We start from the raw sequence: 15,455 nt of genomic DNA, 5'->3' as shown, positions 1-15,455 counted from the left end.
TCTTTAGCGTGTGCAAAAGACTCCTTTATGAAAGATAGAGTTCACTTAGGTTAGCTGAAAGGATGCATTTCCTGTGAGATGCTCAGGAGCTCTACAGGAATGAGACAGGGTCTCCTGTGGTATTAGTGAGTGTGTCTTCCCTGGTGGCTCAGAGGGTAAAGCGTCTCCCTGCAACGTGGGAGACCGAGGTTCCACCCCTGGGTCGGGAAGATCCCCTGGAGGAGGAAATGGCAACCCACCCCAGTATTCTTGCCTGGAGAATCCCATGGAAAGAGAAGCCTAGTGGGCTGCAGTCCATGGGGTCACAAAGAGTCGGACATGACCGAGCACCTTCACTTTCACTTTTCATTGGCTGGAGGAGTCCTGATTCTGTGTACATGTACTGTGCTTATGTATGTAGGTCAAGTGCTAGCACTGATTTACAAACTTGCACATCATACTCAAGAGTCAGTGAAAGGCCTGGGAAGAAATATCTCCTTAGCTTAATGACTATAATGGGTTTGAAACTCAGACTGTTGAGAAAGTGACCAGGGTATAAGAATGAAAACTGGATTGTTCAGATGTAAAAGAGAAGAAAAATTTGAAATAATAATAAAAAAGAGCTATGAACATAATCCTAGAAGGAAGAAAATTCATTTCAAAATTCACTGATACTTTTAAATGATCCAATGCCTGGGAAAAGTCTGGATGGGCTAATCTTGAAAGGCCCCATGAACATCATAATTCTGGTGGCCATAGATAACTTTAATAGATCACACAAGTGTGCTAGTCAACAAAAGAGTCCGAAATACAGTACTTGGGTGCAAAATCAAAAAAGAAAGATGATCTCTGTTCATTTCCAAGGGAAACCATTCAATATCAGAGTAATCCAAGTCTGTGCCCTGACCACTAATGCTGAAGAAGCTGAAGTTGGATGGCTCTCTGAAGACCTACAAGACCTTCTAGAACTATTACCAAAAACGATGTCCTTTTCATCATCAGTTCAGTTCAGTCACTCAGTCGTGTTCGACTCTTTGAGACCCAGTGTACTGCTGCACGCTGCTTCCCTATCCATGACCAACTCCTGGAGCTTACTCAAACTCATGTCCATTTAGTCGATGATACCATCCAACCATCTCATTGTCTATCATCCCCTTCTCCTCCCACCTTCAATCTATCCCAGCATCAGGGACTTTTCAAATCCCTGTTCTTTGCATCAGGTGGCCAAAGTATTGTACTTTCAGCTTCAGCATCAGTCCTTCCAATGAACACCCAGGACTGATCTCCTTTAGGATGGACTGGCTGGATCTCCTTGCAGTCCAAGACACTCTCAAGAGTCTTCTCCAACACCACAGTTCAAAAGCATCAATTCTTCAGCGCTTAGCTTTCTTTCATCATAGGTGATTGGAATGCAAAAGTAGGAAGTCAAGACATACCTGGAGTAACAGGCAAGCTTTGCCTTGGAGTACAAAAGGAAGCTGGGCAGAGGCTAACAGAGTTTTGCCAAGAGAACACACTAGTCATAACAAACACCCTCTTCCAACAACATAATAGATGACTCTACACATGGACATCACCAGATGGTCAATACCGAAATTAGACTGATTATATTCTTTGCAGCCAAAGATGGAGAAGCTCTATACAGGCAGCAAAAGCAAGACCAGGAGCTGAATGTGGTTCAGATCACGAATTCCTAATTGCAAAATCCAGACTAAAATTGAACAAAGTAGATAAAACCACTAGGCCATTCAGGTATGACCTGAAGTAAATCCCTTGAAGTTATACAGTGGAAGTGAGAAATAGATTCAAGGGATAAAATCTGATAGACAGAGTGCCTGAAGAACTATGGACAGAGGTTCATAACATTGTACTGGAGGTGGTGATCAAAATCATCCCCAAGGAAAAGAAATGCAAAATGGCAAAGTGGTGTCTGAGGAGCCCTTACAAATAGCTGAGAAAAGAAGTGAAAGGCAAAGCAGAAAAAGAAAGATATACCTCTCTGAATGCAGAGTTCCAAAGAATAGCAAGGAGAGATAAGAAAGCCTTCCACAGTGATCAATGCAAAGAAATAGAGGAAAACAATAGAATGGGAAAGACTAGAGATCTCTTCATGAAAATTAGAGATACCAAGGGAGAATTTCATACAAAGATGGGCACAATAAAGGACAGAAACCATATGGACCTAACAGAAGCAGAAGATATCAAGAAGAGGTGGCAAGAATACACAGAAGAACTGTACAAAAAAGATCTTAATGACCCAGATAACCACGATGGTGTTGTGATCACTCACCTAGAGCCAGACATGCTGGAATATGAAGTCAAGTGGGCCTTAGGAAGCATCACTACCAACAAAGCTAGCAGAGGTGATGGAATTTCAGCTGAGATATTTCAAGTCCTAGAAGATGATGCTGTGAAAGTGCTGCACTCAATATGCCAGCAAATTTGGGAAACTCAGCAGTGGCCACAGGACTTGAAAAATCAATTTTCGTTCCAATCCCAAAGAAAGGCAATGCCAAATGATGTTCAGACTTCTGCACAATTGCACGCTAACAAAGTAATGCTTAAAGTTATCCAAGCTAGGCTTCAACAGTACATGAACTGAGAACTTCCAGATATTCAAGCTCGATTTAGAAAATATGGAGGAACCAGCAATCAAATTGCTAACATCTGTTGGATCATAGAGAAAGCAAGGGAATTCCAAAAGACATCTACTTCTGCTTCACTGACTATGCTAAAGCCTTTGACCATGTGGATCACAACAAGCTGTGGAAAATTCTTAATGAGATGGGAGTACTAGACTTGCCTCCTGAGAAACCTGTATGCAGCTCAAGAGGCAACAGTTTGAACCAGACTTGGAACAATGGACTGGTTCAAAATTGGGGAAGGAGTACATCAAGGCTGTATATTGTCACCCTGATTATTTAATTTACATGCAGAGTACATCATGTGAAATGCTGTGCTGGATGAAGCAGAAGCTGGAATCAAGATTGCTGGGAGAAATATCAACAACTTCAGATAAGAAGATCATACCACTCTAATGGCAGAAAGTGAAGGGGAACTAAAGAGTCTGTTGATGAAAGTGAAAGAGGAGGGTAAAAAAGCTGGCTTCAAACTCAACATTTAAAAAATGAAGATCATGGCATTCAGTCCAATCACTTCATGGCAACTAGATGGTGAAATAATAGAAACAGTGACAGAGTTTATTTTCTTGGGCTCCAAAAATCACTGCAGCTGGTGACTGCAGCCATGAAATTAAAAGATGCTTGCTCCTTGGAATAAAAGCGTTGACAAACGTAGATAGCATATTAAAAAGCAGAGACCTTACTTTGCCAACAAAGGTCCATATAGTCAAAGTTATGGGTTTTCCAGTAGTCATTTATAGATGTGAGAGTTGGACCAGAAAGAAGGTTGTGCACCAAAGAATTGTTGCTTTTGAACTGTGGTGTTGGAGAAGACTCTTTTTTTTTTTTTAATTTTATTTTATTTTTAAACTTTACATAATTTTATTAGTTTTGCCAAATATCAAAATGAATCCATCACAGGTATACATGTGCTCCCCATCCTGAACCCTCCTCCCTCCTCCCTCCCCATAGCTCTTGAGAGTCCCTTGGACAGCATGGAGATCAAACCTGTCAGTCCTATAGGAAATCAACCCTGAATATTCATTGAAATGACTGATGGTTAAGCTGAAGCTCATACACTGGCCACCTGATGGGAAGAACCAACTCAGTGGAAAAGACCCTGGTGCCTGGAAAGGTTGAGTGTGGGAAGAGAAGAGGGAGACAGAGGATGAGATGGTTGGATGGCATCATGGACTCAATGGACATGAGTTTGAGCAAACTCTGGGAGCTAGTGTAGGAACATGAAGGCCTGGCATGCTGCAGTTCACAGGGTCACAAAGAGTCAGACATGACTCACTGACAGAACAACGGCATCTCGGCTCCTACACCTTGTCATAGGAACAGGGCTATGTGTCCAGGCTGTGTGCCTGGTGGCCCACTCATCTCAGTACAGTGCATTGCTTCCTGACACACAGCCTTGAGGGATGCACATGGGCCCCAGGAGTCAGCCTAAGTATTCGTCTTGGGCCTGCATGTAACCAGTCCTCTCTCCTCAGATTCCTCCTATCCCCTTGTGAGTTTGTTTCTTCATTTCTTTAAGTGGAAATGTAATTCTTATTCTTTCTGCCGCACAGTGATATCTGGTTCACCACTTTGTACAAAATATTTCAAAAGAATGGTACAACTGTAAGCTGTTTTAAAACATGAAGTGCAAAAAACAAACAAACAAACAAACAAACAAAAAAACCCACAAAAAACCCCCCACAGTGCTTAATATTAGCTAAAATCCCTTTAAGCGCAACCATTCTAGTGAAGTCTAATCTTATGGAGGCCCTGCCTTCTGAAGACAGTTTTTCAGTCAACCAAAGTCTTGGCAAAAGAAAAGTGGTGCTTTTCGTGGGGAATACCCAAAGGTTTGGAGCCAGAGAGAGGTGAACTGGAGTTCCTGTTCTTTGCTTTTCAGAGGGTAGTTTATTCTCCTGGAACTGTAATTTCTCCAATTGTAAAAAGAACTATAGCTAGGATATAGTCACATCATTGACTCAACAGCTATTTATGTAATTATTTATGGTAAAATATTATGGAATATTTATGGTATTGAGGACTCAGGGATGAGCAGAATTGACATAGTTTCTGCTCTTATGGAAACTGGTTTAACAGGGAACATCAAAGAATTATAAGCAGTCATGGAAAAAGAGAAGTTATGTGTAAGTTTCATGCCAAGAAGTAGGTGGTTAGAAACATGGAATTACTGTTTGGCACAGGGCACGCATCCCATTCCTTTGTTTCTCAGAGGTTTAAGAATTCTGAGGATCTCAGGAGGATGACACTGCTTTGAAATACTTGGAATCCTCTCATTTATGCCATTGCAGGTCCTCCCAGGCAGGATGGCTGGTTTCCCACAGAAAATGATAAATTGGCCCTGTAATATACCTCATCCCCATCCCTCCACATACTCTTGAGTCCCGAGACCTCACTCACGTTTTTGTTTCTCTCCTGATTGGGCTCTTCTGGAGCAAGCTCTCCAATGAGCAGTGGTTTAAGGTACAACCGCACAATGTCAGGGTCTGGATGCATGGCTCTGAAGACGTCCTGTGAATCAGAGAGAACTGTTAGAGGCTTAAAAATGACATGCTTACACACAGATTATCTCCCCTTTCTTACCTCATTCTGTACCGATCTTACGAATCAGCAAAGATTATGTTATAGAGCATTTACTTCTAACTCTAGGTTGACACTTCCAGTTCGTTGATCAGAATTACCCTTGAAATTCCTCTATGAAAGCCTCACACTGGAGATCCACCCACTGAGTACATGGCTTACTAGGCAAGTCCTGGGTAGAAAGTTGATCTCCAAGCATTGGAAGAGATCGTTGTTTATTTTATTGAGCCCAGAAGCAGTAGTTGGCTTTGAGATTATGGGCCATGGTGAATCTTTAGAGTCAAACCTCAGGCTTGGTGTGGGAGTTGCCCACATTGTTTGGAGCATGCAGCAACCAAGACTGCCTATGCAAATCACATCTCTCAGAGTTTCCCTTTTGGTTCTTGGTCAAGGACCAGGGGACAGAGGTCCTTGAATTAAGTTATTTCCAAGGAAAGACAAGTTAAAGTTGATGATAACAAACATCTAAGAGAGCATGGGAGCAAAGCCCTCGAATCCTTAGTTGTCTAAAGTGGCACTTTCTTGGTTAAGTTTATCACTGAAGGAGCCTTAGCACTCTTTCTAAAAAAAAAACAGAAACAAAACAAACAAACAAACAAAAAACACCATGGCATTCTCTGTAGGGGCTGGAGACAGGCACAAAATAGAGCTGACCAACTATATTTTTTCCAACTCCATTCCCATGTTAAGTAGTAACTCCAAGTGGCTATGAGAAGCAGTGTTGGTTCTCATGTCCTGCTTAAGTTTGGAAATAAGAGATAGACTTTTTTTTTTCTCCAGGGATTTAAACTGCTTTAGGGGGAAGGAGGCTTCCCCAAGAGTAAGATACTGGACTTCTTGCTATTATGGCTTTGAGAATAGGAATGACTAATATGAAGAAAAATAACCAAGGTTTTAATTTGAATATGTGGAATCCGTACACAATACCCTGGAGTGGTGGTGTTGCATGGTGCTGATTAGGAAACTGGATCCCCGAGCAGCCTTCCTACACTTAAGTTCTACACTTGCTGTGCAACTGTGGACAAGTCTCTTGACCAGCCCATGCTCCTGTTTTCTCTTCCCTAACACGGGAGTGAAGGTAATAGCTACTCAATTTATAAAGTTATTATAAAAATTAAGTGAATTGATTAGAATCTGAGAGGTTTATAGTAAATTCTCAAACATATTAGTTCTCTTTCCTATATATATACCTCTAGGCTTCCCTGGTGGCTCAGATGATAAAGAATCTGACTGCAATGCAGGAGACCCCAGTTAGATCCCTGGGTTGGGAAGATCCCCTGGAGAAGAAAAAGGCAACCCATTCCAGTATTCTTGCCTGCAGAATTCCATGGACAGAGGAGCCTAGTGGGCTACAGTCCACGGTGTTGCACAGAGTTGTACATGACTGAGTGACTAAGACACACCTCGATAAGAGCTACCTGCCTTCCTTCTCTTCAGTAAAATATAACTGTTCAGAGAGTTTCTTTCCATACTCCACTCAGAGTGAGCTCTGAATTGTTTTAGTGAATACAATGAACCCTCCATCTTCAAAATCTAAAGCAACTTTAGATATATCTAGAACTACATACAAGCCGACACATAAAGCATGTCCATATGTGTAGGCTTGTATGTGTATATATATAATGAATGAGGCTATTCAGAAGGGTGCAGTATCAACTCTTTAGAATCACTTTTCTAGATTCAGTGATGTAAGAAGGGATTTGTATCTGCTAGAACCAGTCCAGGCTCTACTGTTCATTCTGCCTTTGTACACTTTCTCTGACCGCCTTGGGAAATGCTGCTCTCAAAGATGTGTTTTCATTGTCACATTCAATGACCCTAAAGTTAGTTTACCTAACCAGGATGAGAGTCATTCGGTGATTAACTATGTGACTAAAACATTTCAGGGTGGCCCATACTGAAAAATCATGTTCTGCCTGCTGTTAAGGAAGAGATGAGGGTGAGAAACATTCTGAGGGATCAAGATCAGAGTGTAGAGGAGGTGTGAGGCCCTGCATTTGCATCTTACTCTGAGCAGTCATCCAGAGCCCTGGAACAGTGTGCTGACGCTAATATTCCTCTGGGTTCACTGTTTCTTCTGTTCTTCAGCAAGATTCACAGGTCAATACTGCGACAACAGAGCCTGAAGACCTACAGAGTTTTCCAGAAGAATAAGAATTTCCCTGCTGTGTGGAACTCTTTTCATTGTATTAATGGGCAGTACAAAAGTGGCTTAGGTAGTCTTAGAATATTGTTTGAAGGAATTCCCTATTAGAGTCTAGATACTTGAGTACGTTGTGAAATCTCCTTCTCAAAAGACCTTCAAAAATGAGTTATTGTTTTTTTTTTTTTTTTCAATTAACATTATTTGGCAAGTGTGTTCCTCCTGAGGAAAGTCCAGGGGTAAATGAAAGGGAGAGGGAGTAATACCATTTTTTTAGTGTATCCTGTGTACAAGGTGCTCTATGAGCCAATTCATAAATATCAACTTACTTCTGTGAGGTTCCATCATGTTTGTTATACATATAAAGATTCCAAATCTCAGAACATTGCCACAGTAAGTGGGAGAGCCAGGATTTGAACTCAAGGCTATGTGGCTTTAAAGCCAGGAAGCCATAAAGGTCCATTCCAGCCTTAATATGTACAGTTCTTTTCCTGAAAGAAGGATGACACAAGATTGTTTTGGGAGGATGTTAAGATCAGTATATGCATGCTAGGCAGTTAGTAAAGTATTTCCCCGTCTTAGGTTTTAATGACGTGCATCACTTTGTCTGTGGCCCCAACCTACTTCTCCAGGTTTACCTCTCACCATACCCTTCATGCCTCATCCTGTCCAATGGAACTCTCCCTATTCAGTAAACATTCCATGACCCTGTATAGTTCTGAAGCTTTGTGATACATACTGCTCCCTTTGCCTTGACTGCTTTCCTCCATTTTTTTTTTTTTTTCTGCTTAAAAGTTCCTTCTCATTCTTGAACATCCAGATGAAATATGCCTTCCTAACACAGTCAGGAAAGTTATTTATGATCTCTTCTGGGCTCCCATTACACTTTGTTCCTAAAGTTTTTCAGATGATGTTGCAGTGAATCTTTGTATTCACAAAGGCCTTCTCCAGTGCCTTTTGACTTTTTGGAAGACTGGGACCATGCACTATTGATTAAATTATACCTGATGTTTTTCGCTGTGCCTGGAATATGACATGTAATCAAGAGATGTCTGATGAACAAGGAAAGGGTGAATGAATAGAGCAGTATATGACTTCTCTAAAAAGGAGAAAGTTGAGAAGTATTGAGTTCAAAGGATATGGGTCTTAAGCATTGCTGTCTCTTCCCCACTCTCAGCATCTCTATTTTCTGACCTTTTAACTACTTTATCATTTCTCATTTTCATCTGTTATCTTTTGATTCACTTCTCAACCATCATCTCTATTTCCTAACCTATTCATAAATTTATACTGTAGCTCTTCTTAACACTGATTATTTCCCAAACAGTATCAACACAGAGGAAAGATGTGATTATCTTTGCTTTCACAGTGACTTTGGAAATCCTGCTGATTTTTTTGCTGTTATTTAATGGGGGCTGGAAAGATGTCCTTTATTGGAAGAGCAGTATGATCCCTAGTGGGAGAGACAAGTATGTAAAGTGAGAAGGCCTGAGAAGGATCATGTCCTTACATCTTAACTACTGTATATAGGCTGTGCCCCGCATCAAGGCACTTGGCCTAGAGGGCATGTGTGGGTTGAAATTCAGGAGACACTCCATTTGCCAAATATTGTTCTGCAATCAATCAAAGTGTGTGCCCATTAAATTTACACCAAAATACAGTATAGGGAGCAGTGCAGTATGTTGTTTATATTGGGAAAATTGCTTAATCTCGGAAGCTTCGATTTGTTTTCTAACTGTGGACACTACTTAGTCTGCTCCATAGGCTCATTTATTCAGTCGTTACAAAACCTTGCTCAAGACTTAGCCTAGCATCAAAGAGCTTAAACTTTGGAATCAGATGCCATTAAATGATGATACTTTTATATTATTATTATTTGGTTCATCTGAAGTGGGTTGAAACTTCCCCAAATTCAGAAAAATAAAACACCCACCCATGGTGAATATATGTATATAGTCACAAAACAATATAACTAGAACATAGATTTTGATTTACTTATCTCAAAAAGCTCACAGGGGACTTCCCTGTCAGTCTGGTAGTTAAGACTCCATGCTTCCAATGGAGGGTGTGGGTTCCATCCCTGTTGGGCAACTAAGGTCCCACCCGCCTTGCAGCACAGCCAAAAAAATAAAAATAAAAAACTCACCAGAATATTCAATACCCAGCCACAGACACCCATTCCTACACCTTTGGGTAGTTCCTTTTCTGGTTCCTTTTCAGATCTCACCTGTTTCAAGGCAAATGCTAAATCAAGGTCCCTCGTATTTCTGGGAGATCACAAGTTTTGAGTAGGCTAATTTATGGGGAGAATATAGTCTTTGCCTTTGTTGTGGAAAAGAGCCACTTTGGAGTGGAGAATGTTTACATGAAGTCACCAAGATTCCCCTCCACCCACATGGATAAACAGAGGGTTATTATTATTATTTGTAATAACTCACTCTATCATTTGAGAACTTTCCTTAGTTGAGATTTTTTTCCTGTGATATACTTAACTAAGCTCCAGGCCAGACTCTCTCTATCTCCACTGTCCCCACCAAACCTGCTCATCTTCCTGGCTTCATTATCTCGTAATGGCAACTGCCACCCACCTACCTACATAAGGCATCCATCAGACAGTTTAGACTCCTTACTCCTGCTTACTTACCCAGCCACTTATCCCCTATTATAAATTATGTCTCCTGGTTATCCATCCTCTCTTCCTCATTTCTGTTGTCAGTGCCTTATTCAGGACTTCAGCATGTTCCCTGGACTCCTTCCTTCATTTTGACTCTTTAAAAAAAAAAATATTTTAAATGGGACTATAGCCTATTAACAATGCTGTGATAGCTTCAGGCGGACAGCAAAGGGACTCAGCCATACGGATACCTGTATCCATTCTGCCTTGACTAACTCTTCTTGATCTTCAACCTTTACTTAACCACCAGGCTGATGTTTGAAAAAGAGTCCCTCTTCATGGCCATTGTCACCCATTAGCACTTTAAGTGCACTTGTCTCTTTGCTCTTGTAACTATTTTTCAACTTCAACCATCATTCAAATGAGAATCAAATTAAAATTTAATTTTAAAGTAAAAAAATGTTGACAGCCCACAAAAGATGCAGTTATTACTGATGACAACTTTCCTTTTACAAACAGCTAGGTTTCCTTGTAGGATTGGGTGTAGGGAGGGATGCTGGGCTAGAGAAGTGTCATTACCTGCAGTGCGAGGAGAGGAAGACCTACAGTGATGGTAAAATCCAGAGTCCTTCGCTCAGAACTCAAGACCCTTTCTCCCCCTCCTCCTTCTCTTGTCTCTTTCTTTACCTCCCACACCCTTCATCCTCTCTTCCTCCTTCCCCTCTTCTCATCCTCAAGCCATCATATTGACCAGGATTGTGCTAAGCAAAGGATGTGGCCAAGTTGGGACACAAATTCTGCTCGTGCTTATTCACGATGTGAACCTGATTTATATGCCACCTCTGTACACATCCTCTCTTGCCCTGCCCCAGCCTTGCCTCTGCTGATTCCATATGAGTCTTTTGGACTTGCACGCAGCTCTAACGTCTTCCACCTTGCAGTCTTCCAAGCAGTTGAAACACATTTTGCTGTATTTCCTCTAAGTTTTTGTCATCTTTTTCCTGTCATATTGGATTTTTACTCTGATGAAGAGTTCGAGTTTCTCAGTGTCCCTCTCAGAGCACGATGTTCAGACACAAGGAGGTGGCTGACTGTGCACGTTGGATAATAACCCTGACTTCTTTGTTCTGAACATGTTGCTCTTGTCCACACCTCATAAGATTGTGCTTGCTTCTTTTGTGGAGCCCAGAAATATTGTTGACTTACTTATAAAACTTGGGACTTCCCAGGTGGTGTTAGTGGTAAAGAACCCACCTGCCAATGAAGGAGACATATGAGATGCAGGTTCGATCCCTGGGTAGGGAAGATTCCCCTGGAGGAGGACAGGACAACCCACTCCAGTATTCTTGCCTGGAGAATCGCCAAGGACAGACGAGCCTAGTGGGCTATAGTCCATAGGGTTGCCCAGAGTCAGACATGACTGAAGAAACTTAGTGCAACTTAGCATGCAGCATGCTTCATATGGGCATATTGTAATCTATATAATTAACTCTTCTTGTTGGGCTTATAGGTTGTTTCTGGCTTTTCCTAGGTAAGCTTTTCTAGGTGAGAAGATCTGAGCCTCAACTTTAGTTATTAGCACTGTGCATTAGGTTTAAACCATATAATTTGAAAATATCAGATAAATAATGTGTGCAATAACAGGAATTGATGTGCCTGTGTTTTGTATAATATTTATTTTTCCTAGTAAAATTCCTTGGACAAAATGACAACTTATCTCAGTAATTACTTATCTAAGTAATACTAAACACCGTTTTTTGAATATTTAATCTGTGCCAGGTATAAGAAGAAAACCTTTATTTTATCTCTGCTGACTTTGACAACCATACTAAGATAGAAGTATCATTATCCCACTTTCTAGATAAAGGAGCTGAGGCTCCAAGAGCTTCAGCAAGCTCCTCAGCACATTCCTAGTAAGTGGTGGAGCCCAGATGCAAACCACACCAGTTTTATTTTCAAATTTGTACTCTTAGTCATTAGACTGGACACCTAAAAAAGTTTTAGAATGATTGACCACATGAATGAATGAATGAATAGTGACCCTATGGAACAAGCTATCTTGGTATCATTATGTACTTTTCTTGAGAAGGATGGAGGCTTGGAGAAGAGTTTCTGTGTAAATAAGGAAAGATGTAGCTATGGGCCAGGGCTTGTGCACAGAGATCATATGTTGGTGCACATTTGCCTTTCAGGGCACAGCCTGCAAACACTTTGGGCTGTAGAGAGAGAGCGTCTGACCTCAGGTTCTCTGACTTCATGCTCTTCCCTCCTTCCTTAGAATCATGCCGTTTCTCCACCACATACTCCTCTGTTCCCAGTTGGCAACAAACAATCAGGATTTCTAAGCAGGTGGTAAACAGGAAATGTGACTCACACATCTGAGTCTATGGAGGTGTGATATGAATAACAATAGCTATGATTTAATGAAAAGTGCATCTGGTATTATGCTAAACACTTTACAAGCTTTAGTCTCATTTCCTAATTAGATGGGTAAGGCCATTCCCATTACGCAGATGATGAAGCTGAGTTCCAGAGCATTTCAGGGACTTTCCCAGGCTTGTATAACCAGTATACTGCACCTCAGACTCCATGTACTCTGAGTGGCCATGGAATACCATGGTTGTAAGAATTCTCCTGGCACCCTTCCATTCTTCTCTAGCCATCCTCTGGAGACTTTTCTCTGAACATTCTGGATCTGCCTTCTTAAAGTCCAGGGTACATGACTGACCACACTTAGGGTGTTCATCCTTAAGACACAAATCCTGAGGTGTTGTGGGTATTTTCCCATAAGGTTCTGATTGTTTCTATTTTATTAATTAATTATTTCTTGTTGACTAGAATTAGATGCAGAATCATGGTCTTTCTCTAACTTCTGGAAGATAAAAACTCACCAGCAAATTGCAAATTCATCAGCTGAGCTGCTTTCTGCAAGCTATATCTACCAGTTTTATGCAAGGTGGTTGAAGGTACATATTTTTCTAACACAGCTTCTGAGCTGATTCTGTGACTTGTGTTAGAAAAGCATCGTCCACATTTCCTTTGTGTTGTGGAGATGAGATCTGTGGTATTTTTTCCTCTTTTTTGCCACTTTATTATTTTTTTTTAATTGAAGTAGAATTGCTTTACAGAATTTTGTGGTTTTCTGTCATTCATCAACAAGTATGTTTCCCCTTTATTTTTGTTAATTTTTCTCCCGATTCTTACAAAAATGCTTGTAACTTGGCTTCTTCTATCCTCAGCTCTCTGGCTTCTTAGGGTCTTCCTGACACATGTGAGACTCCCACCATGGACTACAAGCTCATGCACACTTTCCCAGGAAAAGGTTGAGCTTTGGTTTAAAAATATCAGATCAGATTGGAGTGGTGGGGATGTGGAAGGGTCTGTTCATAAAGGCATTCCTCTGACTGCATAATCAAGACAAGAAGATGGTAGAAGACCCTGATTAGACAGAGAAGTTGAGAAATTTGGGGAAAATGAGAATTGGGGAAAGAAGATGTTGTTAGTGTCAAAAAACAAAATCTTCCTTACTTTGCAAACTTGCCATATGTTTGTGTATTCTGTTTTTATCAGTCAGGTAACACTCACAGAGCAGAGCTTCATGAATCAGTATTTTTAATCCTATGCTCCGAAACCAGTTGGAAAAATTATATACTAACATGAAAACAATAAGTGAAAGTGAGAGTGAAGTCGTGTCCGACTCTTTGCAACCCCGTGGACGGTAGCCCACCAGACTCCTCTGTCCATGGGATTCTCCAGGCAAGAATACTGGAGTGTGTTACCATTTCCTTCTCCAGGGGATTTTCCCAACCCAGGGATTGAACCCAGGTCTCCTGCATTGCAGGCAGACGCTTTAACCTCGGAGCCAGGGTAACATAAAAATAATCTGTTTAAATTTCTATAATATGCTAATTTTCTAATCTTGAATTAGTTTATTTAACACCTTTTATTCTCCATTTCTTCATGTGTATAATATGGAGAAAAAGTTCCTAATTGGGCTAAAACCAACTTTCTTATAGAATATTTTAGAAGGGATTCCTAAATGTATTTAAGGATTGAGAAACATCCCTCTTCAATATTAAATGGGAATTTTATTTTTAAGATCAGCTATAAAGGGCTTTATGGTAAAAAAAAAACTATCTGATTTAAGAATTTGTCGCTGTTATTTGTGGACTGTGAGATACATTATTTTCATGTTTTAGCATCAGTTTTTTTCATCTTTAATATGGGAATACCATTCACTTTCCTTATGGTGAGGTTTAAGTGAGGTCATGCCTTTGAATGTGTCTATGGTACCTTAAGGCTTCCCAAGTGGTGCTAATGGTAAAGGGCACTCCTGCCATTGCTAGAGAGGTAAGAGATACTGGTTCGATCCCTGGGTCAGGAAGATCCCCTGGAAAAGAGCATGGCAACCCAATCCAGTATTCATGCCTGGAGAATCCCAAGGACAGAGGTGCCTGGCGGGATGTGGTCCATAGGGTCGCAAAGAGTTGAATGTGGCTGTATGGATGTGAGAGTTGGACTGTGAAGAAGGCTGAGCACCAAAGAATTGATGCTTTTGAACTGTGGTGTTGGAGAAGACTCTTGAGAGTCCCTTGGACTGCAAGGAGATCCAACCAGTCCATTCTAAAGGAGATCAGTCCTGGGTGTTCTTTGAAAGGACTGATGCTAAAGCTGAAACTCCAATACTTTGGCCACCTGATGCGAAGAGGTGACTCATTTGAAAAGACCCTGATGCTGGGAGGGATTGAGGGCAGGAGGAGAAGGGGATGACAGAGGATGAGATAGCTGGATCACATCACCGACTCAATGGACAGGAGTTTGAGTGAACTCCGGGAGTTGGTGATGGACAAGGAGGCGTGGTGTGCTGCGATTCACGGGGTTGCAAAGAGTCGGACACGATTGAGCAACTGAACTGAACTGAACTGAAAGCTACTTAACATATGTGATGCGTGGTATTTTAGGCATCCACTGAAAGTCTATTTTTTCAGCTATTTTGGAGGAGGAAAGTTATGAGGAAAAACAGTGAAGGAAAGTGGTTAAGACTGAAAGTTAAGAAAGATAAGTATTTTGAACCTGAAATGTGCTGGCTGGGTGAACTTGGGTCAGCCACTTAACCATTCTGATTTCAGTTACTTCTTCCATAAAAGTGGGCTGTATTACCTGTATCACACTGAATGAACTACAGGACAAAAAAGAACTCTACAAAGTCTAAAAGCCTGTGTCACTGTATGCTTTAAACATTGTCCAACATTTTGATGCTTGCCAGATGAACTGCTGTCTGTTTCATGCACTCCAGTTGTAGGAGTCTGAGAAATTTCTTCTTGGGTGAAGACGTCTTTTCCAGATTTTACTCACCTATTTGTAATTTTCTTCTTATAAGACAATAACTACATTTCAAAACAAAACAAAACAAAAAAACATAATGCCAAGAACAAAAACTAAAACCTGAAATACACATAGTATCTACTGTCAGCATCTGAGCCCACCCCCAACCTAG

At 41.0% G+C, this 15,455-nt stretch overlaps 1 protein-coding gene and 1 long non-coding RNA gene across 10 annotated transcripts in view; one reads left to right on the top strand and one right to left on the bottom strand.

The window, feature by feature from the left end:
- LOC147358747 (uncharacterized) overlaps positions 1 to 15,455 on the top strand; it is a 112,041-nt gene that overhangs the window by 52,527 nt on the left and 44,059 nt on the right. The window lies entirely within an intron of this gene.
- LOC147358748 (fatty acid desaturase 2-like protein FADS2B) overlaps positions 1 to 15,455 on the bottom strand; it is a 41,679-nt gene that overhangs the window by 25,343 nt on the left and 881 nt on the right. For 8 of the 9 annotated variants that reach the window (XM_086338710.1, XM_086338711.1, XM_086338712.1 and 5 more), the window contains exon 2: positions 5,022 to 5,132. In XM_086338710.1, coding sequence (XP_086194836.1) covers positions 5,022 to 5,132 — 111 coding nt within the window. Of the gene's footprint in view, positions 1 to 5,021; positions 5,133 to 9,988; positions 10,099 to 15,455 lie in introns of those variants that run through there. The other variant, XM_086338713.1, reaches the window with a different exon arrangement.

The sequence above is a fragment of the Bos grunniens genome, chromosome 15 (genome assembly GCF_055505025.1).
Source record: "Bos grunniens cultivar Pamir isolate PY7600 chromosome 15, Bosgru_T2T1.0, whole genome shotgun sequence".
NCBI classification, from domain to species: Eukaryota; Metazoa; Chordata; class Mammalia; order Artiodactyla; family Bovidae; genus Bos; species Bos grunniens.
Note: the sequence above shows the minus strand (reverse complement) of the source record. Positions and strands in the feature narration are given on the sequence as shown.